This window comes from Euleptes europaea, chromosome 3 (genome assembly GCF_029931775.1).
Source record: "Euleptes europaea isolate rEulEur1 chromosome 3, rEulEur1.hap1, whole genome shotgun sequence".
NCBI classification, from domain to species: Eukaryota; Metazoa; Chordata; class Lepidosauria; order Squamata; family Sphaerodactylidae; genus Euleptes; species Euleptes europaea.
The window spans coordinates 57,229,951-57,254,613 of record NC_079314.1 but is presented as its reverse complement, the minus strand read 5'-3'; the positions used below and the strand labels follow the sequence as shown (position 1 = coordinate 57,254,613).

Genomic DNA, 24,663 nt, shown 5'->3' with positions numbered 1-24,663 from the left:
TATGCTCAATGTTGTAAGAGTTAGGAAAGTGTAGCAGCTGAAATGCTGGATTAGGTGCAGGAGACCTAGGTTTCAAAGCCAAGACTCAGACTGGGTGATCTGGGACCAATCATCCTCTTCCTGTCTAATCTAACTCACAGGGTTGTCGTGGAGGGAAAAACGGAAGAGGGTAAAACAATGTATTCTCCACCAGGCTTCTTGGAGGAAGGGCAAGATAAAAGTGTAGTAAGTAATAAATATGGTTGGCTCTCACTAAAAGACTTCCTTGCTGGAAGAGGGAACCTAATGTTTAAAATAAATGGAAATTTAGAACCTGTGCCAATAGTAAACAAAGTGTCAATGCTAATACTTGCTAACCATGCCGTTGTGTAGGCAGATCATGCCAATGTCACTTTCTTATTTCAAACTGATTCTGTGGAGAGAGGGGAGGATACCTTACAGGAGTGTTAAAAACAGATGGTTGTGAAAAGAGTCTAAAGGCTGATGCACCAGTTGCTAAGGGCAAATGATCAAGAAACAGATAAGGAGGAATCAGGAAGACAGTCAGGTTCCAAAAATGTTATGATCTACTTTTGTTTGTATTATTGCACTGTTAAAACACAGTTAAATTCAGCTGTATGCTACTGATGGCAATAGAGTTGTAACCTTAACAAATACATTTTCCCAAACAGGATCCACCTCCAAATGTCCTTATAATCACAAGTTCTAAACTCAAAAGACTACAACACAATTGTTCCAACAAAATGGTCTTATTTCAGCCACAGCTGATATCACTAGTGTGTTTCTGGATCCCACATTTCAAAGAATCATGCTGGTAACAATCAAATGAAGCCAATATGAGTATATCTAAGACTACACGCCTAATGCTGGATACAATAAAAAATGGAAAACCGCTGAAATACCACACACGCAAAAACACACACACACAAAACAGAGGAAAACTTTATTCCCATATTAAAACAGTGGGTCAAATATATATTTATATTTGAGCATAGCTTCATTCACCCTTTTCTTTTTCCCACTAATTCAGATCCTGCCAAGGAGCTATATGCTTTTGGCATGCAAATCTTATTTCAAACTGTATTGCTAGAAAGTTCAAAGATTGCTAGTTGAAGATATAAAACGAACAACAATACTTACAGACTTCAGCTGTATACCCTGTCGTATCTGATCGAGCAGTGCGTCTCTTCCTGAGCAGGAGACCGGCCGACTGTTCTGTTCCACTTTCTTTAACTGTGCACCTTCTCGGATTTGATCTAAGAGAGCCGCTTTATTTCCCGAAGGAGCTGGAAGCTGGTGGTCAACCTCTGTTGGAAGACCAGGTGGTGGAGGCGGCCCAGGAGGGGGTGGAGGAGGAGGTGGGGGTGGTGGCACACATGAACCACCTGATGGGGGTGGAGGGGGTGGAGGTGGGCCAGGGGGTGCAGTTGAAGAATGAACTGGTGGGGGAGGAGGATACATCCTGTTTGGCGGAGGAGGGGGCATTGCAGCACCAGGCCTAGAAGGTGGTGGAGGTGGGGGTGCTGCTGTTGGAGCTCTTGATGGAGGAGGCGGGGGAGCTCCTCTTCCCCTAGCAGGAGGAGGGGGTGGCCCTGAGCTATGTGGGGGTGGAGGAGGAGGTGGACCTCCCCTAGATGGCGGAGGTGGTGGAGGAGCTGGAGTAAACAAAAAGAAAAAACCCACACCAAACCCAGGGTTAGTTAGACACTTGTAAGTTCAAGTATTCACAATTAAAAGCATCAACCCAATCTGCTATTTTATAATAGTTCGGTATTCACTTTGTGTTTTCCCTACAGGAATTTTTAGCTCAGTTTACACCAAGTATGAATGACAAGGACATTTATCTAGCACCAGACAGGCCACAATGATATTTTATCATCTCAAATTCAAACAATGTATCTTACATTCATATTAAATTCCCAACTGAGTACATATTCTATCATGCTGACATCACAAAGCATTCTCTGCAACAAACTACATCTTTAGTGTGGAGCAATCATCAAGTTCCTGTACAGCCCAGCACTGATATTTGACAGTGACATTCTATCTTTATACTCATAAACATACCACCATTACACTCCTATGTTTGAATTTAATGAATTCCCATTGATGGAAGACTCCTCACTTAATGGAAAAGATCATTGGATTCAACCCACAGCCTTCATGAGAAAATATATATCCAGAAAGCAGCAGAATGTGTTTGGCGTTTGCATTAACTGAAGCTTGAAATTCATATTTTCTTGGAAAGAACTCTGTGTTCCTGGATGACTGGGCTGCTCAAGCGTCACTAAAAATTGATCAAGTCTTCATATAATAGATGTTTTTCATATATACTGACCAAGATGACTAATTTGTCATAATGAAACAAATTGAATAGAGTTAAATGTTAAAATGGGGACCATACTATCAATAGTAGATTACCAATGTCCTTTGATAAAGATCTACTGAAGCCACCAAATAGTACTGAAATGTAGACTCAAATAAATTTTTTTTAAGGTTCTCATTTTGCATTCCCAGCGTAATACTGTTGAGGCAGTTATCAAGCGCCTTAGATCAACATGGAAGCTACAGGGTGACTCTAAAATTCAGTCCAGAGAAGACAGAACTGCTTGAAATAGGAAGGCCTGGGTCTGGTGAAGTGGTGGAAATACCAGTCTTGGATGGGGTCACACTTGCACAGAAGGTTAAGGTTACAGTTTGGGAGTGCTCTTGGACAGAGGGGCTCAGAATGTATGAAAGGTACGGCAAAATAATTATTTTACTAATTTTAGCAGATTCACTGACTATGCTTCTCTTCAGTACATGCCCTGGTAACTTCTCAATTGGATGTTTTAGAGCATTTACATGGGGCTGTTCTTGTAGTCATCCTGGAAATGACAACTTGCTCAGACTGGCAACCAGATAAACTTCTGGTGTTAGCCACAGAGAACATATACCACCCATTCTCCATGGTATTGCTAATTGTGCATTTGGCTCAAAGACATTTGGGCCATGTTGCCACTACCTATGGCTCTGTCATCTATTACGTCTTGGTAATTGAGCAGTTGGCGATAACGTGCTCTTTCCATTTCATATCAGCCTGGTGGCAACCTCAAAAGAGGAATGCTCTGTCATGATTATGGAAGCAGATACCATGGGGAATGAGAGATTCAGGTCTTTGCTGTGTTCAGGAGAGCACTGAAGGACCATCTGCATGCCTTGGCCATATTTAGATACATAGTCCTGCTGATTATGGATCTTATTCCTTAGATCATTTATATTTCAGCTTTTAAAAATTATGTTATTGCTTTTCAGTCTGAGAACTCATATTTAAATGCAAGTAACAAATTCTCAGATAAAATGTAGATATACAAGTACACATGGCAAGACATGCATTTAGGAAGATCTGTAATTGGCTAAGCAAAGTGATGCTGCTGATTCAACTTGCCTGTTTGTACATTTGACACATTGTTCAGGTTTTCCAAGCAAAATTTGTTACGCAAAATTTATGCCACAGCTGTTTCAGAATTTCATTACAATGGGGGGGGGGAGGGAGTAAAGGGAAGATAAAACAAACATTGCAGTGTAATAAAGAGTTTAAGAGATGGTCTGCCTCAGCAGTAAGAGGCCACAACATGTTCTACAGTATGAAACTCCCCCATCCCCTCAACACACAATCCACCTCTGTGGTCACCATCAACTCATCCAGTCTTAAGTAGTTCACTCACACCAAAGGCCATAAGCCAGCCATTTATAGATAAATGCAATATATTTAGCCAGCCATGGAGCAAATCCTAACACCACCATTTGTAAGTATAGAGACTTGCAATTAGAACACACACATAGAAACAGAAAAACCAGAGGGGGGAAGCAGCTTGCTTCAAAGTAACAGAACCAAGATCTTAAACACATGCACACTTCAAACAACCATACATTATTATATGGTGTATGTGTAAAAAAAACACAGAAGTGAACAAGTTAGTGTGATTGATTGCAGCACATTTCATTTGCCAAGAATTCCAACAAATAGAAAACATGGCAGCCAAATAACGTGGCTGTATTTCAAATGCTCCTTTGTAAATCGGAGCCTCCATTTCGGTTTTACTGTGATTTTGTCCAAATGTTACACACCATGTGCCACACGCAACCACAATGTGAAGAACTTCAGAGACTAGAGTTCATACATACCACTCCAACGTGGTGGACCTAGATCATAAATGTTACAATATATTAATGCTCTCTGAAGCTCCCCCCAATCCCACTTGCTTCCTCAACTCCATCCTCTGCTGCCTGCTCGGCATGGATTAAGTCCTCACAGCAGGTAACCAGCTAGCTATACTCTCTGTGATGATACAATCTAAACGCTGAACTAAAACAGTATGTTAATTTGACCTCCCACTTGCAACTCTTCTTGGCTATTAGACATACTTCCCAAAAACACAGAGATCATCCGCTGGAGCTGTGTTCCTCGTTTTTAGTTCAGCAGTTCCTACTGCTGAAGTGAGACAAGCCACTTTCTAAACCAGAGGCTTGTCACATTGGATACATAAATATGCTGCTCCCACAAATCAGAACTGAAGCATGGTTAACTTCAGTATGCTTTGAGCCCAAGTGTTTCTAGAAATATAGAACTTGGTTGGGGAAAAAAAGTTGCGTTAATGATTGCTAACAGAGGCCATTGCTAACCGGGAGAGCCTGTCAACCGTGTTTGAGCTTGCAGAAAACTGTTTCGATATTTTGAAACAAACAAAAAAGAATAATAAGTGAGCTTCATGAAGAAACAAGGACTCACCTTGTCTACGTAACTCGTTTTTAACAGCTTCTACTCCTCCCGTTTTTTCAATAAAATCATATATAACCTTGGACGTTTCTTTGTCTTTCAGCTGAGCCTCTGAAATTCCGCACATATCAAATAGCTTTTTCAACTCTGGATCCAAGTTGTTAACCTAAGGGAAACAGAGTTATTTGCAGAGTTAAAGAAAAGCTTATGCCACAGACCAGTATTTGAAGGAAAAAGGTTTCCCCAACTGTTATTTTGCCAAATAAATCCATCATCATTTGGATCCTTTCTACTTGCACTAAGTACTGCAAGGGAGGAAGGCTGAGGGAAATTTTTGCTCCTTTGCCAATTTTTGCTCCATTGTAGTCCTCCATTGTGACCTCCTTGATGTCCTGGGGTACAGGTTTGAAGTCACCAAACACTGCAACAGGGCAGGAAGACAAGAAGATTGACATTTATGCACAGTACTCTGCCGGTGCAGCACAAGATCCAAGACCATGTGATTCATGGTAATATAAGAAATAGTCAGACATACTTCATTTCCAGTGAGAATTCTATTTTTGTATAGGAAGCATAAGCAGGGTTGTAGTGCAGTTTTAAAGCCTGTATGAACCAAAGTGGCAGGGGAGGAAGTGCAGAAGAGCCTCCTAGCTGAGTAGCACCAGCTGCCTAACATCTAGCTGATTTTGTTCTCCTCCTGTTTTACTGGTATTTAAGGCCTGGATACCCCCACAGGTTTTATCTCTTTGGCATGAGCTGAAGGGCAAGAGCCAAAGGGCTGCATCCTGGAGTTGGCAGGAAGATCACTTAGAAGAGAGGAAGATCTGCTTTGTACTCAAAAGCCTCCTTCCCCAGTTTTATTTTTCTCTTATTTCTATTGTAAGCCCCTTTGGGTTCCCACTGGGAACCAGGATACAAATAAATAAAATGTATGAATTACAAAAGCCCATTCCAGTTGTTCCACAGAAGTATCAACCACACATTCACAGAACTAGTGAGAAGCAAAACACATAAAGCCTCACACCATGCTAAAAAACACATAAAGCCTAAACACATGCTAAAATGCTAAATTTTGAGAGGCTCACTTGTCACACTTACATCGAAACCTGTATTTGGGTCCCAGCCCACATGCCCAATATGCCTAGAAGAAAGCAAAACAAAAATCAGAAGATCTAGTACAGATAATGATGAGGTTAAAACAACTATTAAAATATGTAGTCTTCAGAACAATTAAATGGCAAGTTGGAATTATTCACTTGATAGGAGGAGAACTGGTTAGGATAAGAAAAAGACAGCCTCAGTGCTTAAGTAGTTCCATAGGATTTTGCACATGCCATTTGGACAGCATCAGCAGATTATTGCAAGTGCTGCATCTTAAAAACATCAACAATAACTAAGGGAGCTTCACACTTTTGAAAGCAGACACCCCGAAGGCTCTAAAAGGCCATTCTGTACTGGTGAAACCCATATTTCATTCTCGAATGTCTGATAACCATGGAAACATGGAGCTCAGCTTCTAAACAAGCTGCAATTTTGATATATGCCAGACACAGCAAGAACCATTTATTTGATTTCTTTGTGCTTGGTGATACAGTTCCTACAAAATCTCTAACATAAATTAATTCTAAACTCTATTATAAATCATAGTTGTCACTGAATGCATTTAAGATTTAAGTGGCAATATAACAGTGGTGTTCAAGTTTCCCACACACTGGGAAACCTCTCTACATTGATCTGCCTGCCCAAGAACTCCCATACATCCACCGTCAAAGCTTTCTATGATGCTAAGGATTCTGTGGTGCATTCTAGCACGAACACTCAGGCCAACAGCCAAAGCTTATTGTGATCCAGTGTGAGTAAACTATGTATTCAGCGCTCTCCTGCAGTGTACAATAATGGCAGACAAGTAGCTTTTCAAGGAACCTTGTGCCATTATTGACTGCTCTTTAAGGAATCACTGATAAGCTTCTGAGCTATGCTAGAGTCCTTAGGAACAAGTGGAAAACCCACATTCTTAAACTGCCCAGTATGAATAAGACATACTGCATATAAATAAAAACCAATGTAAGGCTTACCCCGCGACAACAATAAAGCTAAAACAAAACCACTAGCCCTACTTATCTGATTAAGGGAGTTTTGACTCTTGAAAGCTTATACTCCAAAAATCTTGTTGATCTCCAAGGTGCTACTAGACTTGAATCTAGCTGTTCTACTGCAGACCAACACAGCCACCCACTGAAACTAGCCCTACTTAGACATTTATTTATCCACACAACCACTTACGAACTGTAAGGTCTACAAGACAGTAGGCAATTAACAGGACCACATTAGGAATTTGTTACCAGTTATGTACAACTTTCAATTAAAAGTCTGGGTTGCAGCCCTTTACAAAAAGCCTGCAACTATCATCTCTGAGTTCATGTGCCTCTCACATTGACCCCTCTCATTTACAGATACATAACAGCCATGTAGTTGCCTTTGTGGTTACTATTTTCAGAAACAGTCAGCCATGACTGATGTACTGATTTCTCACAGCCATCTGAAAATTATTCAGTTTTCTACATTAAATACTGAACAAATAAGCCAAAGCAGGTATTAATTTAACTGTATTGCTCTTCCACTACAAATATGTTGTGCTTAAGTAGTTACACTCTGGTGCTTCAGTAGATCTGGCATTTTATTTCCATGAATTCGTTTCCTCTCCTTGAAAGTGGCCTGGTTTTGACATCCAACTCAAGTTAAACCTCTGAGTATCTGAATTATCTGTCACAGGAGAAAGGCAGAATAATGCAACATTCTACCTTCACATAGCAAACTAGAAGTTGCTTTGGTTAAAACTTGAATATGCTTGCCTAAACAAAGTTTAGCAACTACAGTAAGCATACATTTAACATCATCAAAAGCAACTACCTTCTAGCAAAGATAGGAAGGGTACTGAATAGCTATTATACTAAATGTTCAGTGGGCTCCGACACTCAATTGCTGTGGCTTGAATCATCCCTGAACAGTTGAACAGGTTTTAGCAATTTCTTCACTGCCTCTTTTGCTAGTGCTGAGCACCCTAATCTCCTCCCCCTCCCCGGGCCTGCAAAATAATCATTCCACATCATTATGTAATAAGAGGACATTGCTGAAATCCTAAAGTTGAGCTGTTCCATTTTATAACATCTGCCTAACTGCATCTTAAAAGTCTTCACAGTTTGCTTTCTGGCCACTGCAGGGAAGGAATCTCCTTTCTGGATGGAGAACCTGCTTTTCTTCATGGCATCCAGCCAATTAAAAGTCTGAGAAGTGATAAAAATAAACACGTAGACAGAAGTCCCAAGTTTTCATTTGCATGTGCTTGGTGCATAGCAGTGCACAGGTGAAAAAAGCAAAACTGGAAACCTGTACCTAGGGAAAAATGATTGTATGTTATTCAGTATGATTAAGCCAAGCCTTTAGAATCCACTTATTGCTGAACAGCTTGTTCCTATAATGTACATTTTGCACAGTGAGCAGGCATTCTTACTGAAAGTTGCTAGGAGTTCCAATATCTGCCTTTGTCAGTCTCTTCTTTTTTGCTTTTCCTTTTTTCTTCTCTTTGGTATAGGGGATATTATTGACTTGTGAACCATAAAATCTATTGGTGGTGATTTCTGGGTTTTTGATGTCAACAGTTGCCATTGGTAGACTTGGACCTGCAACAATACAAATGCAGATGGTGTGTTGGAGCTGCATTCATTTGGCCTGCTCTGTTATACTCCATGGACTCAGTCATTCTCATCTACAGATGTTCAGTTTTGGAAACTCAGGAGAAAGTTCCAAATGGCAAGTCAAAGTTTTAGCTGTGTGTTGTGAATATCACGAGCACAGGAGTGCCATGAGGTGTGCAATAATATATGTTTCTGTTTTTACACAGCCACACACACACATGCTCAAACTCCCAAGCCAAAACATGTACAGATTTTGAAGATAACATGATTTATGCTAGTTTGGTTTCAAAACACAGTACTGGATGTTCCTCTTTATGAACCAAACTGAATCTGCTATATTTCTCAGACGAACAATTCCTCTGGTTCTGAAGTAACTGGACTTTACAGTAGAAGTGAAGTGGACAAGTAAGTGCTTTAGAGAATAACTCTAAATCTCAGTGCTGGGAAGTGAGTTGACGACTCACACATTTTTTATTGACATATACTTCATTTGTTTTGCTTTCCTTAGGACTTCTTCACGTGAACAGATGCAAGAACCAAATCCTGGGAGCACACCCTCAAAACATCAAACTCTATCATACATGCACACGTTAGGTAATCACTACTAGCAGCTTGAGTTCCCAACATATATATACACAGAAAAAGCAAGGACAGTATACATGAAGTGGCTGCAAACTGCGACTATAGGCCAGTTTCAGCTGTATTAATTCTACCAGCACCACTTTTAAGGTAAGACATTATAAGACTGCATATTTATTAGAAGTTGTAAGAGAGCAGAGCGTTGGATCATATGTTTATAGTATGTCACTAAGCAAGCAAGCTCCAACTGTTTGTTCCATGATTTACAAGATACAGAGCAAAATCTGAATATCATATACACATGGACTAATTACTACCAAGGCAGTCATGTTAGCTAGTATGGGATGTGTTCTGGACAACTCTATTGGTTAAAAGAGAACGCTAAACTTTAGAAAAGGGCACAGTAATATCTAGCATTCCAACCCAACACTTTGATAAAACATTACTTTAATGATGTTTTGACTGAACTGAAAAGTTGGCTAAACACAAAAATAGTACAGTAGGGTTTTCCATGCACCAATGGGCTGAGCATATAATTAGAAGTCACATGATCCAACAAATTTGGTGTAGCCAAGGTCTGGTCAATGCCTAAATAGGAGACCTATCACCTTGAGCCCCATGATGAAAGAAAGGTGGGATATAAGTAGAGAGAAAGAGTGTTTGTAAAATGTTACACTGCAGCACAAGAAACAGGTAGTCTAAATTTAATAGTCTTCCACCTCATTACTAAGTTACAATACTTGAGAACTTTAGATTTTGCCTCTATGAATACTGTAACAATGTTATTCCTTACATGCAAGGCCAGTTATTACTAATTATTTTTGTCATTTTGTCAACTGGCCTTTCACACCCATCAAAGTATTTTAAAGTATTTTCTAACGAACATTTGCCTTTATCAGTTTAATCTTGTTCCAAGCAAAAACTTGTTTCAGCAAGCAGAGGGCCGGTCACTGATTATGGTATTATAGTGTTGCCTTATTATCTCATAACACAGGCAGATTGCTAGGTTAGGTTTTTCAATGTTAACTGAAGTTTCCACAGCAAACATAGTCTATGTTTCTTCAGTGTGTTTGATTGTCATATACTGATTAATGAAATGGCAAAATACACTAATGGTAACTCCCCAGTGCTTTATATTCAGGAAAATGTTAATCATATGTGTGTTGCACATTAAAGAACATGTCAAAATTGATGCTTTTTCTCATAGAAAGTTTAATACTTTAGATCTGGTGATCTTATTGTCCAAGACTTCTTCCCCCCAAACCCTTATTTCTAACCTATTTTACTACCCCTTGAACAGCTGTGCTCATCGCAGTCTATGAAAAACCATACTTACCGTTAATCTGTAGACGTGCATCATCTGAAGAACTCCCATTGTCTTCCAACACTGCCATGTTTATATCCAACAAAATTTTCCCCATCATAACACAGGCACCTTCCCCATCAGCTGTTGACAGCTCAATGAGTGAAGATGAAAAGGGCCTGTAAAGGTCATCATTTGGAAGAACTTGACAATACAGTGGCCCTAAGCATCCACTGATCTTGATATCTGGTATGTCTTCAGAAGACTTTCCAGAAAATGTAGTACAAAACATGGCAGCGTTCGTGCAACTTCTGTATATTCCTCAAGTGCTGCCTTGCTGGTGGGGAGCCTGCTACAGATTAAACCAGACTCTAGCTTCTGAATTAAAGCGCAAGTGGTCCACATCATTCTGGGCAAGATTTTTATTTTTTTTAAAACACCCTAATTCTGATAAATCCCCATTTTCATCCCAACCGTTATGATGAAAGGTCAGCAAAACCATGGCTAACTGATTCACTCTGGAGAGACTTTTCCATTACCAACAAGAATAAAGACACAAATCCCAGGAAATTACAGGCTAATGCATTTTATATAACCCTTAATGCCAATTTGTTTAATTGTACCATTTTTTTTTACAATGCAACATTAAGAAAGCCTTGTAACAAAATGGTGCTTTCATTTCAAAGACATTTACCATCCATTTGAGGTATTAAAAATACAAGGGTAAATAAAAAAACTGCAAATACAGTAGTTGAAAGATGTGCACAGATTCTGCAGATAGCCTGATGGCAGTAACTCAAGTCAAGTGATAGATAATCAGCTTTGAAAACCATTCTAACATCAGCATATGCTAAGAGCAAGCAATTTGTCTCTAGGATCTGGACATTTGCTCAGCGATGTTGACTTTTGTTCATTTTTAGCCCTGCTCTAATGGCCCTGTCTGTGCTTTTCTTACAATAGTTTTATTGTATAATTTTTACTGAGCGGGGCCCTATAGCTACATCATAAGCATTCACTTACACACTGAAATACAAGTCAGGTCATAGACAGTGAGGCTCTTTAGTGAGTAGCTAAAGCTAGGAATTAAGTGAAAATGTTTAAAGAGAAAGGCATTGGACGGTTTATAGTTAATGCAAGGAAAATCTTACCATTTGGTAGATCTCTCCTTTTCTCTGTTAAAAAGAAAAAAAAGTATTTCATTTAGGCATGAAGCTGAACGTTAAAACATGTCATAGTTTTTTTCTCCAGAGATTTGTTATTACTAAGCAAATGTAGGTCACATTTCAAACTGCTGAAATAAAGTTAACTCCCCTGCCCTCTCATTTTAACAAAAAATATCCTCTAATGGCCAGTGGATGACCTCAAATCTTCCAAGAAATCTCCCAGCTGGCCTGTGATTGCTCAAGTGGTACACAAACTTACAGAGCCAGGCTCTTAACACAAAGTGCAATTCAATGTGCTAGGCCAAGAGTAAATTTACTATTAAGGATGATTTCTTGAAAGTCATACTTGGTTTCAAAAAGGTCAGAGATCCAGGACACTTTGCTAATCAGTCGTCCGTCCCCCCACCCCCAGCCGCATCTTAAACATGCTCTTAGTCTTTCAAAAAGCTCTCTATTATGTAAATATATTCTGCGCCCAGATCATGTCCCCAGCAGCATTTTGGGCGCCCTGAAAAACCTCTGATGGTGACTGAGACCCTCTTAAGTGGTGCGGGGGGGGGGGGAGGAGAGAAGAAGAGGTGCCAAGATGAATGTGTAATAAGGCAAAATCACCTTCTTCCACTCAACAAAGTAGCAGAGCAGCCCTATTTCCAGTTCTTCCTACTGAGCCCCCCACCCGCCCACACACACAAGCTGCAAAGGTTTGCAGAAGAGCAAAGTCAGGAAGATACTTCCACAAACACCTTCCATTCACAGATGGTAGGATCCAACCCACTGAGCATATGTCATTCTAGACCAAAAAGAGAAAGAAAAACAGCAGACGGGCAGAAATAAATTCTAATTGCTAGAGTTTTAGAGGAATGCTTCTAGAGTCACTATCATCCAACATTTGAGGATGTTTATCATTAAAAGATACATTTTCTCAAAAGCAAAGAAAGGAAGGTAAAGGGTGTACATTTTTGTAAGGAAAATAAAAGTACGTTGCATTCCCTAACTTTTAAGTATTCAGCCTCAAATTTTAGATTTAAGACTAACCGTACTAACACAAGAGATTAATAATGGTAGAAAGAAATGTTGGTGAGTATGTGTGGTTGCAATACAGGATGACTTTGTATAAATGCAGCATATTTTGTTACACTTATATGTGCTGTATGGTAAATACATACGTTGTATGTTTTTCCTCCAGCCGAAATGATGTACACAGGAACATTAGATATGATTTTATACTTTAAAATACACATTTTAAAACCAATGTAATATTGTATTTGCACATAATAAACTTTAGGATATCTAAATTTTAAAAAACCTACAGCCACACGGTACATCTGCTACTTCTCAGCCAAACCACCAGCAAGCTACAGAAAATGAAACTGTCATGTTCATATGTCAAACTAGTAGAAAGTTTGACTCATTACAACTTTCATTTCAATCTGGCAACTATATATGTTAATATTAATTTTACTAACCAAAGACCTCCGGGTCAAGAGGATATCAGATTTTTTCCTATTTTGAAATTTGAAATTAGAGCCATAAACCATTAAATCTACAAACGTCTTGTGTGTAAAGTGCCCAACATCTTACTAACTGCAAATTCTACAGCAAGAATTGTTTCCAAGGCTACAATACAGAATTAGAACGCCATCTGGTGGTTGAAAGAAAAAGTTTCTGTACAAAAAGTTATTCACTGGAAAACCAAGCCACTAACTTGCGAGTTAGAACCCCCAAAATGTCCAAATATCTAAAAAACACAACACTGGACTTCTGGTGGCATATTGGGTTGCTCTAGCAACCCAAAATAGACACTGACATTGAGGCAGCTGCTACCTCCATTGAGAGGTGGTGGTAATGAAGGGGAAACAGAGCCGGGGAAAGATATTCACGTTCCCCATGAATTCTTGGCGGTTCCTTTTTCGTAACACACTAATGAGTTAAAGTAAATATCTAAGTTACATCCAATATGGAAAGCTTAGAGGAAGAGGGAGAAAGTTTTTCTGTAAGGACAAAAATTTAAACATGGGTAGAATCAACAGAATTACACAAAAAGTGTGTGTGTTGGGGGGGGGGGACTATTTACAATAGCAGAAAAACCACTACCTGGCCACCAGTACATTTATACATTTCAGGACAGTTGATATTAATCACTGGAAAGGAAGCTAGCAGGTAGTCTAGTTTACTGACATAGAAGTGCAGAATGCCCTCCCCTACAAAGACGAACAGTGGCAAAAAAGCCACATGCAGGAACAGCTTTCAAAATGAGGTCTCCCACACTTAAAATAAATGTTATAAATATTTTGATCAACAGGAATAAGCAGTAGACTGGACAACAATACTAAAAGCTGGAGCAACAGCAACAAGCTTCGTTCACTTTATTTCAATTAAAAAACTTATTAAACCATTCTTTCTTACCACCTGCTACTCTTCCCTGCCGTCAAACTACTGTCAAGCTTTCAGCTGTGACTTTGTAAGGGAGAAACTTGTGGTTGCTGCTCATGTTGAAAGCCCATGCATAAATGCCCCAAACATAAAAACAAAACACAGTATGTAATTAACATATTTAACATATTTTATTTTGCACATATAAATACAAGCCCAGTCACTTATTGGAACTTGGGAATGCAGGCACAATCTGAACAGCTATCTTTTACCAATGAAGTCTGAACTCAGATATACTACAGAATGCCATGTCACCTGATACTTATTGAGCATTCTCACCAACTGTATACATACAGCTGAACCCTTTTGTATGAAATTTTCAATATTTAGAAGTTAATCTTTTCTGTCTCCAATTTTCACCTTCAAGGAACTACATTTAAAATTAAGTTTGAGTGATCAATTAAGTCCCAGATGTTTGTTTCTGGACATTGTTTCACATTATACACAAAGGAAGATTACAAAAACTGTACATTTACCAGATTTTCGTTGGCGTCGTCCAAGTAAGTCTGTTATTGTCTTCTGGAATTTTTTAGCTTCTTCTTCATTAGCAAAATTAAGACCCACCTGACATGTCTGAAAAAACAATCATTTCTCAGTGACTATTAATTTTCTAGCCAGTTGCAAATAATCATGCATATTCTGTGTAATCTCAGCCAAGTGTGAGCCCCTGTACACACTACATTTTGCCTCAAGCCGAGTCAGGTTTTTCCTGAGCTGACTCATTTTCCTGGCAGCTATTTGACAGCTGTGGGGAACTTAGTTGTCCAAGAGCTGCAGGGGAAAACTCAGACCAGGACCACAATGATTCCCCATGCCATTTTCCCTGCTGAAATATTCGTGGTGCGTGTGTGCATGCTTTTTGCCCTGTTGAGGGCTTACCTGTGCACTGAATACTGCATGCAAAGCTCAACAAAGAAGAAAAAATGCCCATCCCCATGTGCAGTTTTGGCTCAAGAAAATGGCATGGGGGGTGACACTTTTCCTCTGCCGGTGCTGTGGTCCTGATCCAAGTCGGGCACTGCAGCACTTGGGGAATTAAGTTCCCTGCTGTTGCAGCTTGAGGCCAAACGGATCATGTAGTGTGGCCCTGGGCTATACTGAGATCTCACTGACAGCAAGTGGACTTCATAGCTGTCAGTTTTCAACAAGCTTTCAAATATGAATGATCAAGAAAAAAACATCTGAAACTGTTCAAGGCCTTATGTTATTTAATCTGTCCAACAAAAATGGGAAGTTCTTGTACACGCAAGCACAGTGCACAACCTCTGGTAACATCAATATAAACGTCTCAAATGAAATAACATTACTTGATACTCTATTGCCAGCTTTAGGGGAAAGCCCAGGTTTTAAAAAAAGATTAAGTATGGAAGAAATATAGAGCACTTACATCTCCAGCAAAGGTATGAAAATATGCTCTAGGACTATTATATACAAAATTATTATACAATTCTTGTTCCCATAATTGTTTTCCATCCTGAAAGAAAAAGAAATACAGACACTGAGACTGTAAAGCAGCAGCCACAAATCAGCAAAAAAGTTAAGTTTCCCATGCACCTCAGAGATTCCTAGGAGATGGCATTATCTTGAGGACACAGATCAGCATTACTCCCTAATAACTTGCACTATGTAGTTATTATATAATGAGTTTGGAAGTGATCTACACTGGGTAACCCCACAAGTTCTGCACAGATTCCTCCCATCCAAATATTAATAGCTCATAACAGTAGTTCCCTCCCGACAGCATGGATTGCCTTGTATTTTTTTAAAAAGAGAATGGCCATGATCCAACGATGGTGTGTCCATAGGGAGAGACAGACACATAATTGTTCTCATAACTGAAGCTTTACTTCCTGTCTTCACTGTTCTTATTGCCTAAGAGATAAGACATTTTTAAAGCTACACAGCAGCTTGTTTGTCCAGAAGTAATAACTTCTGCCACAAAAGTCAGGAAGTGAAGGTCAGCATGCTGTTCTCTCTCTTTGCATCCAGAAGTTATAGTCTTTTTTAAGGATGACAATATGCACCAAGCAAAAAAGAAGCCCGTTTAGTTTAATTCCTATAGAGTTTAACAACTTCTTAAATGCAGAGAACAGTTCTATCATTTTTGCTTCTTAACACTTGATATATTTGTGCCCTATTGACAAAATCTTTCTATTTGTGTGCTTCTATAGCAGAGATCCTTACCTTGATATCATATATTCTGATAAAATAAGACCTTTGTGGATTGTCTTTCACAAGGCAGGCTACACCACAGCACTTCTTTGACCACATGGCATTGCGATCTGCTGCATAAATCTGAGTAACTGCAGAGCACATCGTCTGGAAAAGAGAAAAAGGGTTTTAGGACTCAGAACGGACCATTGTGCCACCACCTTTTGTATGACAGACTCAAAGTCAGAAAACTAGTTTCACCCACTAGTTACTGATTAACACTTGCAGGTTTTTTGTTAGCAGCAATGGAATTCTTAATCAAGCGTCCCCTAGAACAAATTCAAGGAAGGCAGCTACCTCAGTTATCTGGTTAAGATTGTACCATTTTAAGGCAGATATAGTGATGTCAATACGAGTCCAGTGACCTTTGTTCAATGGCATTTAAATCTGAAGGTGAGTCACAGATGTGAAAAGGTGAAAAACGCTGGTTATGAACTACTCTGATTTCTCACTAGGTGGCAACAAAGATGACAGCAAGTCCAATCATCAAGAAATGACTTCGGGACTTCAGAAACCCATTCCCCCCACCAGCCCTTTTTTTCAAGACACTGAAGAACTAAATGCTGTACTAATCCTATATGTAAGCTGCATGAGGTACCACTTAACACTGGCACAGAATACAATTCCACAAGGTTCTCTGAAAAATAGCATAAAGTGCTTTCCTTCTCAGCCTGCCAGTGACAGCTATTAAATGTTAGCCTTCACTATACAGAACAATTACCCACTCAACTACAATGGAGACCACCTGTACTGAGTTAAGGTTTTTGTTTTGGCAGTAACAGCATAACATGCACACATGCTAAGTCAACCAAGCAAGATCCATCATTCAATTCATTCAGCACAGTGGAATTTTTCAAATTACAGGCCCTCAGGTCAACAATTAAACACAACTCTATTTTTGTAGTGCACTCCTTATTATCAAGGGTACAAGAACATTTGCAAAGCAACCAACCCCCAACTTATGTGTTTGTATCTTTTTTCTCTCCCGCCCCACCTTCACTAGGTAAGGCTTAACAAAAAGATGCAAGAGCTGAAGCCTGCCTATAAGTCAAAACATTTGACTTGGGTACCCTTCTTTTACTAGGCAGCTGTGAGTTGTAATCAGAAATTAGGAAGAAGTGGAAGTGTCCAGATCTCGCACATATCACCTGCTTCTAGGTACCATGGACCAACTGTTCATGTGCTCACAGGTATTGGGTACCTGGGTTTTTGAACCCCTGCTTATCTGTTTTGCTTCTGTTTGTTCTACAAAACCAAGTATTTACTACTATATAGTGCAATTTATAGACTGCTGAAACTCTAGTTCTGCAACACTGGATCACATATGTTATTCGTACTCTCTCATTTCAAGGTTCATGGAAGCCTGAACACTACTGGCAGAACTTCTGATTTATTCTGAAGAGGCTTACCCTCCCAGACCAGAGAGCAGCCAGCATGTCTCTAAGACATCAAGTCAGCACACACTAAGCTCAGATATATCACAAATTATGACTACTGAAATAGGAAGTCTATTATTGCTAGTGTCCTCAGACTTGTTCTAGTTGCTTTATATTTGTTTTGAGAGAGACTTCTAAGTAGTAGATTTTTGTACAGAGCTCCGAAAAGTTTGCCTAGAATTCCTTTTCAATGTTCATTTGTCCCCCATGTCAGAATGAAGACGCAAGACAAAGAAAGTGTGAATGGAACTAGGTTTACTTATGGCTTATCTGCATCATAAAATTACCTTCAATGTTAAAGTGCAAGTTACTCCTAACAGAAAGCCTGCTCCAACTACCAGCATTTGGGCAACTCCACCCCGGTTCCAAACTCATTCAGCAAAACCACCAGTTTTGTTTATATCAGCCAGTGATGAGAGGTGTTGAACACACACACACAGCAAAAATAGCCATTTAAGAAACTGACAATAGGCTGTTTCACAGCACCCACTCTCCACTCTCAAATGGGCCTCTGAACAGCTGCTTTAGGAAAGACCCCTTCATCATTGCAAGCCTTAGGGTGCTCACCAAGTAGCTCTACCTTTACACTAGCAAAATGCATTATTGTTCCTTACAGCCTAAACACTCCTCGGACCCAGTCCAATTATAATAGCCCCAACCTTCTAACTAACAGTGTGCAGCAGGCAAAGCAACGCCCCTGTCATGTACCGAGTCAAAGGATGCCCAATAAATCCTTGCTTGGCCCCAAAAGGAAAGCAACCATTCCTACATTATTCAGTAGGGCAAGCAAGCAGGCCAGCTGACACAGAAAGACCCACAAGTTGGAAGCAAGGCTATGCAAACTTGCCCGTCTGTCCTTGGCTACCACAGTCTTTTGTCCATGCCCTATTAGTGGAAGCAAAAGTTAGCCCACCTCCCCAAAGGAGGCAGTGAATGAGCTTCTGATGTTTAGGTTATATTTACTTGTTACAACATTTATACCCCACCTTTCCTGTCTGGAGGAGGCTTATAAAACCAATTTAAAACATACAAGGTACAATAAAAAACCACAATGCCTGAAGCCATTAAAAGCTATAGCAAATAAAGAAGCCTTGCAGTGCCTCTGAAAAATGTCCAGAGATGAGGGCTCCCTTCACCTCCCCAGGGAGCACACTCCTTAAAAGGAGGCTATGAGACGGGCTCTGGGAGATAGTGGGTGAACTGTCTTAAGTAGGTGGCAGTTGGAGAACCATATCTAAGCTGACACATGGGGACATATGGAGAGAGACAGTCCATTATATGAGCTAGCGCTCACTTATCCATATCCACCAGTACCTCACTTGTTTTCCCCCCCTAAAAAACCATTCATTGTTATGCTGTAAAGCAGTGTTGTTAGAATATTAGCTGAACTGGGAGACCCAGGCTCAAATTTCTACTTTGCCGCAGAAGCTTGCTGGATGACCATGGGCCAGTCACTCACTCAGCTTAAAGATTGTTGTGACTGGGGATAAAAATGCAGAAGAGGAGAACAATTTAAGCCACTTTGGTATTCCAATTGGGAGAAAGGTGGGGTATCAATTAAGTAAATAAATAAAGTGCCCATTCTTTTTAGCAACCAAATAATTTGGATATTAGAACTTTTAACTAGAACTACTAGTATAAAAATAACGGCCACGAGGGGTGGTAGACTCACTGGAGATCTTAGTGGCAAATTAAGCAAGAATTTGCATCACTCAGTTTAAGAGAATTCAGATCTAATTCTCATGGAGGCACTACACACTTTTGCCTGGGCTGCATCACTTCAGACTGAGGTGGGTCACCTCATGGTTCTCCACAGAAACAGTTTCCTCCACATAATCTAGCAAGTCAGTGAGAAGGGTTCAGGTTCTGTCTTAGCCTTGATGACTCGCTCTGTCTACAGGAAGTTAGTGTGTAGAGAAGCATTCAATCATGAACATCTGCATATGCCATGATAAAGTGGTACAGCTCAAATACATGTTTGTCTCAGTGAGAATTTTGTCTTATTGTAGTCAAAGCCCAGATTTCTTAAGGTCTGCTGTAAGTGATACAATGAAGGACTCAAGCTGAGTCAGAAACTCAAGCGTGGCGTATGGGAACAAGCGCCCCCACACAGTAAAGATCATTTTGCTTGCAGAGAAAACCAATGTATCCTTGTTGCAACGACACATAACATTTTCACAAACTTGAAGTAAACTGAATGCTGCTGTCATCCATAAAATACAACCCTTCCTTCCCATCCCGGGAAAAGCACTAAATTGTTTGCAAGCAAGCAGCAACAACAATTTAAACACTTTATTTTAACCATAAACTACTCAAGGTTAGCAACAGGTATATAAAACCTGTGATCCAGTGTAGGCTATGTACAAAGATCAAATAAAGGCTACGTAAACAATTTCAATGTCATCTATGTGTCCTGCCTGCTGCTTCTACTAAGTAAATCAAAATAAAGTTCTGTTCCACATGTGCAATTTTATGCAGTGATGAGCACATATGTAACACAGTATTTTAAGGTTAATATTTTAAAAAGTCAAATGTGCATTTAAGTGAAATGAGTGTCACTGTTGCATAGCTAAGCCTAAACATGGTTATACTACACCAGCATGGTATAGTGGTTAAGAGCGGTGGTCTGGAGTGGTGGACAATGATCTGGAGAACTGGGTTTGATTCCCCACTCCTCCACATCAGCTGCGGAGGCTAATCTGGTGAACTGGGTTGGTTTCCCCACTCCTCCACATGAAGCCAGCTGGGTGACCTTGAGCTAGTCACAGCTCTCTCAGCCCCATCTACTTCACAGGGTGTCTGTTGTGGGGAGGGGAAGGTGATTGTAAGCCGGTTTGAGTCTCCCTTAAGTGGCAGAGAAAGTCGGCATATAAAAACCAACTCTTCCTCTTCTACATCCATGTAGCTTTAATGTAACCAAATCAGTAGTCGTTTAAATTTGCAAAAGTTAAGAACATCAAGGTAACAGTTTATTTACATACCAGAATACTGAATTTTATTGTGAAGTGGAAACATTTTCTTCTGCTGTTTCTGTTTAAGGGCAATCAGGGAAAAACTGAACTCTTAAGCCATCTGTTCTTCACCCATGTGAGCCACCAGTTCGGGAGAAAACCTAATTCTTTGGGCCACTTTGGCATATGAGGAGGTGCTGGATCTGTGGTACTGCGGCCATGGCATTACCAATGCCAGGCTCATGAACCGGGTTGAGGAATATGCCAGTATTGATTTTGGATTTGCATGGCACAGCATCCTGGGGCATGAGGCCTTCATATTAAGATGTCTGATAGGAGTTCTGTGCCTCCCAGATTCATGCAGGACCAAGTCTGATCACGACCACACTGCATGAGAAGTGGCTTCGACCTCCCCCACACAATTTTGACATCACAAAACAAGCCAACCAGGATACGAAAACAGCATGGGGGAGGGGTGCTTGCTGGCAGTACCTGCTTCTACCTTTATAGCATTATTGTGACTAGAACAGGGCCTGCATGCCACTGGGTGGTACAGAACTCCTATCACACATGATACAAGACCTCACAATGGCCTTGAAGACTTTGTATTGTGTGAATAAGCCTCAAGATGGTTCATATGGAAAAGTGCTGGATTTATGATGCTGACAGCCATCATATCAGCCATACAAAGCTGATCTCTATTCTCCCGGCATGCCCTCTGTCCTAGTTCTTCTATATTTAATAGGCCTTGGATTGGAAAAGCAGCAATGGGTGTGTTTTACTAGACCAATTGAATAGGGGAAGCACAAGAACAGCAAGAAACCCTTCCAGTGCACACAATTTCTTTATGTTCAATCCATGTATTCAGCAAAAACCAGAGGAAGAAAAGGGAAGAAAGCTTTACCAAAGATGAGCAATGATGTGATTAGGAACAATGGTTTGTGCTCTAGGCTATAATCTAGCTAGGTTACAAGTTTAGATTACTCTTGAATCATCTGAACCAGTAATTTCTCTCACTCACACACAACGACAGGGGGGAAGTAATAAACCTAATCTATTTTAAACTAGCAATAAATAAGGGATGGGTTCTTAGAGAAGAGGGAGCAGAAAGAACTCATGGAGGTGGATCTTCCCTGCCGTACCCCTGCAAATCCTCCGAGGATCAGGGTACCCTTGTTAACAAAATGTACTATGGGATGAGGGGCTTCAGTGAAGAAGGTGGAACTGGGCAAAATTACCTCTCCTTCGGTCTTCTGCTGATGGAAGACAAGTAATAATCTGCCAGTAATAAGCAGAGTAAGCTGCCTATTCACAGGCCAGGTGTGCCTTTTTGCTCAATTGCCACTTTCCATTTTGCAGCCTCCCACATGCCCAATAAATGAAGCCACGACCCTCAATCTGCAAGACTTGAGCAAGGCAGTCAAAGTTATAAAAATTCTACATTAAAAAAAAAGATAGGACATTTTGGAGGACATTGATTCATAGGGTCGCCATGAGTCAGAAGCAACTTGACGGCACTTAACTGTGAGGTTCTCCAGCCAACCTCGGCAATCCCAAAAAGTCACTCGCTCAGACAGGCAGGTCTAAAGCAGTTAAACGTTTATTCAGGAGCCGCAGGTACAGCATAAGCAATCCACAGGTTCAAAGCTGCTAATGATCATCCAGTCTACAAAGCATAACTTTAAGCACAAAGCAATCCCAGGTGCAAGATCAAGCAGGCCTGGGAATTGGGAGATAACAGTGCCTGGTGGGAAGCAGGGAGTGAATAAGCCATAATACTGAAGTTGCCTGCTTGTGACTCAAGGTCAGAGCAAGGGGGGGGGAAGGCAGGGAGTGGGGATAGTTTGAACAGCTCAGGGAAACAAAACCAAAAGATGCTCTTGAACAGAAACGGGCCTAACTCATGTCAAGAGCCTTCAGAGCCTGCCTGGACCGCACGACTCCTGACATTCTGCCCTCCTTAAGACCCCCCTCCCGGTTCCGAGACAGGTTGAGGTTTTTGAGGGTAAGCGTCATGAAACTGTCATACCAGACGGGGTGCTGCTACATGCAGAGCTGCAACCCATTCATCATGTGCTGGCCCCAGATGCTTCCAACATACCAGATAAAACAACTTCCCTTTTCTTAGTTTGGAATCCACGATCTTAGAGACTTCTAGATGTACCTCTCCCCCCACTACAGTTGGTACCTCGGGTTTAGGTGCTGGATGGAACTGGGGAGCTGCTACAAAGGGTTTGAGACTGATATGAAACACTGGGTGAATTCCCCTGAGGGCTTTGGGAAGCCCTAGCTCTACAGTCACTTCGTTGATTACCCTGGTGATGGGATAGGGACCCACATACTTGTCACTGAGTTTTTTACATGGTCCTAGGGTCCAGAGGTTCTTGGTGGACAAGTAGACTTGATCCCCCACATTAAAATCCCACCTCGGGGAATGGTGTTTATCCGCATGTTCCTTGTAATTGCGTTTAGCCCGCTCCAGATTCTTCTGGAGCCACGGCCACGTGTTCTGGACCACCTGTAACCAGTCCCCCACTTCGCCTTTTACCCCCTCCTCCCGGTGTAGGTCTACGTTCCCAAAGGGACCAAAGTCTCTGCCGTATACCACCCATAAGGGGCTGTACCCGGTAGACGTGTGGGGAGCATTGTAATAAGCATATTCAGCAAAAGGCAATAGATCTACCCAATCGTCCTGATGACAGTTCAAATAACAGCATAAATAGCATTCCAACACTGAATTAACTCGTTCCGTTTGTCCATCAGTCTGAGGATGGTGCACCGAGGACAAACCTTGCTCCACCCCCATTAGTTTCAAAAAGGCTTTCCAGAATTTAGCCACAAATTGAGCCCCCCCTGTCAGAGATTATCTTATGTGGGAACGCGTGTTGTTTCATCACGTGTGTAACGAAAATACGTGCTAGCTTCTGGGCTGTCGGTAAACCCGTACAAGGGACAAAATGCACTTGCTTAGAAAACAAGTCCGTCACCACCCACAATACCGTCTTCCCCCTGCTGGGGGGAAGATCCGTAATGAAGTCCATGGCAATGACCTCCCAGGGAATGGACGGGACTTCCAATGGTTTGAGGAGTCCCAGGGGTTGCCCCATGAGTCTTTTGGTGGTTGCGCAAGTGGGGCAACTGCGCACAAAAAGGTCCACATCTGCTCTTATGCCCGGCCACCAAAACTGACGCCTCAATAAATGTAAAGACTTGACAAATCCGAAATGTCCTGCAGTTTTTGCCCCATGCGCCAACTCCAACACCTCCCTCCGAACAGTCTCCGGGACATACAGTTTTTCCCCATGAAACCACAACTCCCCCCAGCGAGTGAGAGCTTGCGGGAACGTTTGGCCCCCCTCTTCCTGGCGAGCGGCTTCAACAACCCTCGCACGGAAGGCTTCCGGGAGTCCGCTTGCTGGGTCCAAGTCCACCGCTCGGCTCTGAGCGCGAGTAACTACGACTAACCCAGGCACCTCCCCCCGTTATTCCGGAGTGAATAAGGAATCCACTGGGCTGTCGATTTGACTGCGGTACTGGGGAAGACGGGACAACGCATCTGCCAAACAATTTTCCTTCCCTGGAACATGTTTCAGAACGAACCGGAATTTGGCAAAGAACTCTGCCCAACGAATCTGTTTGGCCGACAATTTTCTAGACCCTTTTAACACCTCCAAATTTTTGTGATCGGTCCAAACCTCAAATGGGACGTCAGCCCCTTCTAGAAAATGCCTCCAGAGAGTGAGGGCATGTTTCACGGCCGCGGCCTCCATTTCCCAAATAGGCCAGTTGAGCTCGGCTTGGGAGAATTTCTTAGAAAAATATGCACAAGGTTGCAATTGTCCACCCTCACCCATTTGCAAAAGCGCCCCTCCCATAGCCACGTCTGAAGCGTCCACCTGAACAACAAAAGGTTTCTCACAATCAGGATGTTTCAACACAGGTTCAGATGTGAACAACTGTTTTAGCGTGTCAAACGCTTGTTGGCATTCGGGAGCCCAAAGCAACCGGGTGGAAGGCAACATGGCTGCAGACCCCTTCCCTTTGGTCTGCAGCAGAGAAGTGAGAGGCAAGGCAATCTGCACAAAGTCATTTATAAAATTGCGGTAAAAATTAGCGAAACCAATAAATTGTTG

The 24,663-nt window shown here is 41.2% G+C and overlaps 1 protein-coding gene across 3 annotated transcripts in view; it reads right to left on the bottom strand.

Moving 5' to 3' along the window:
• The window catches only part of WASL (WASP like actin nucleation promoting factor), a 39,278-nt gene that overhangs the window by 4,674 nt on the left and 9,941 nt on the right, over nucleotides 1–24,663 (bottom strand). For 2 of the 3 annotated variants that reach the window (XM_056847196.1, XM_056847195.1), the window contains exons 2-9: nucleotides 16,117–16,251; nucleotides 15,320–15,406; nucleotides 14,409–14,505; nucleotides 11,485–11,508; nucleotides 8,271–8,439; nucleotides 5,858–5,900; nucleotides 4,772–4,925; nucleotides 1,141–1,655 (exon numbers count right to left, since the gene is read on the bottom strand). In XM_056847196.1, coding sequence (XP_056703174.1) covers nucleotides 1,141–1,655; nucleotides 4,772–4,925; nucleotides 5,858–5,900; nucleotides 8,271–8,439; nucleotides 11,485–11,508; nucleotides 14,409–14,505; nucleotides 15,320–15,406; nucleotides 16,117–16,251 — 1,224 coding nt within the window. Of the gene's footprint in view, nucleotides 1–1,140; nucleotides 1,656–4,771; nucleotides 4,926–5,857; nucleotides 5,901–8,270; nucleotides 8,440–10,369; nucleotides 10,670–11,484; nucleotides 11,509–14,408; nucleotides 14,506–15,319; nucleotides 15,407–16,116; nucleotides 16,252–24,663 lie in introns of those variants that run through there. The other variant, XM_056847197.1, reaches the window with a different exon arrangement.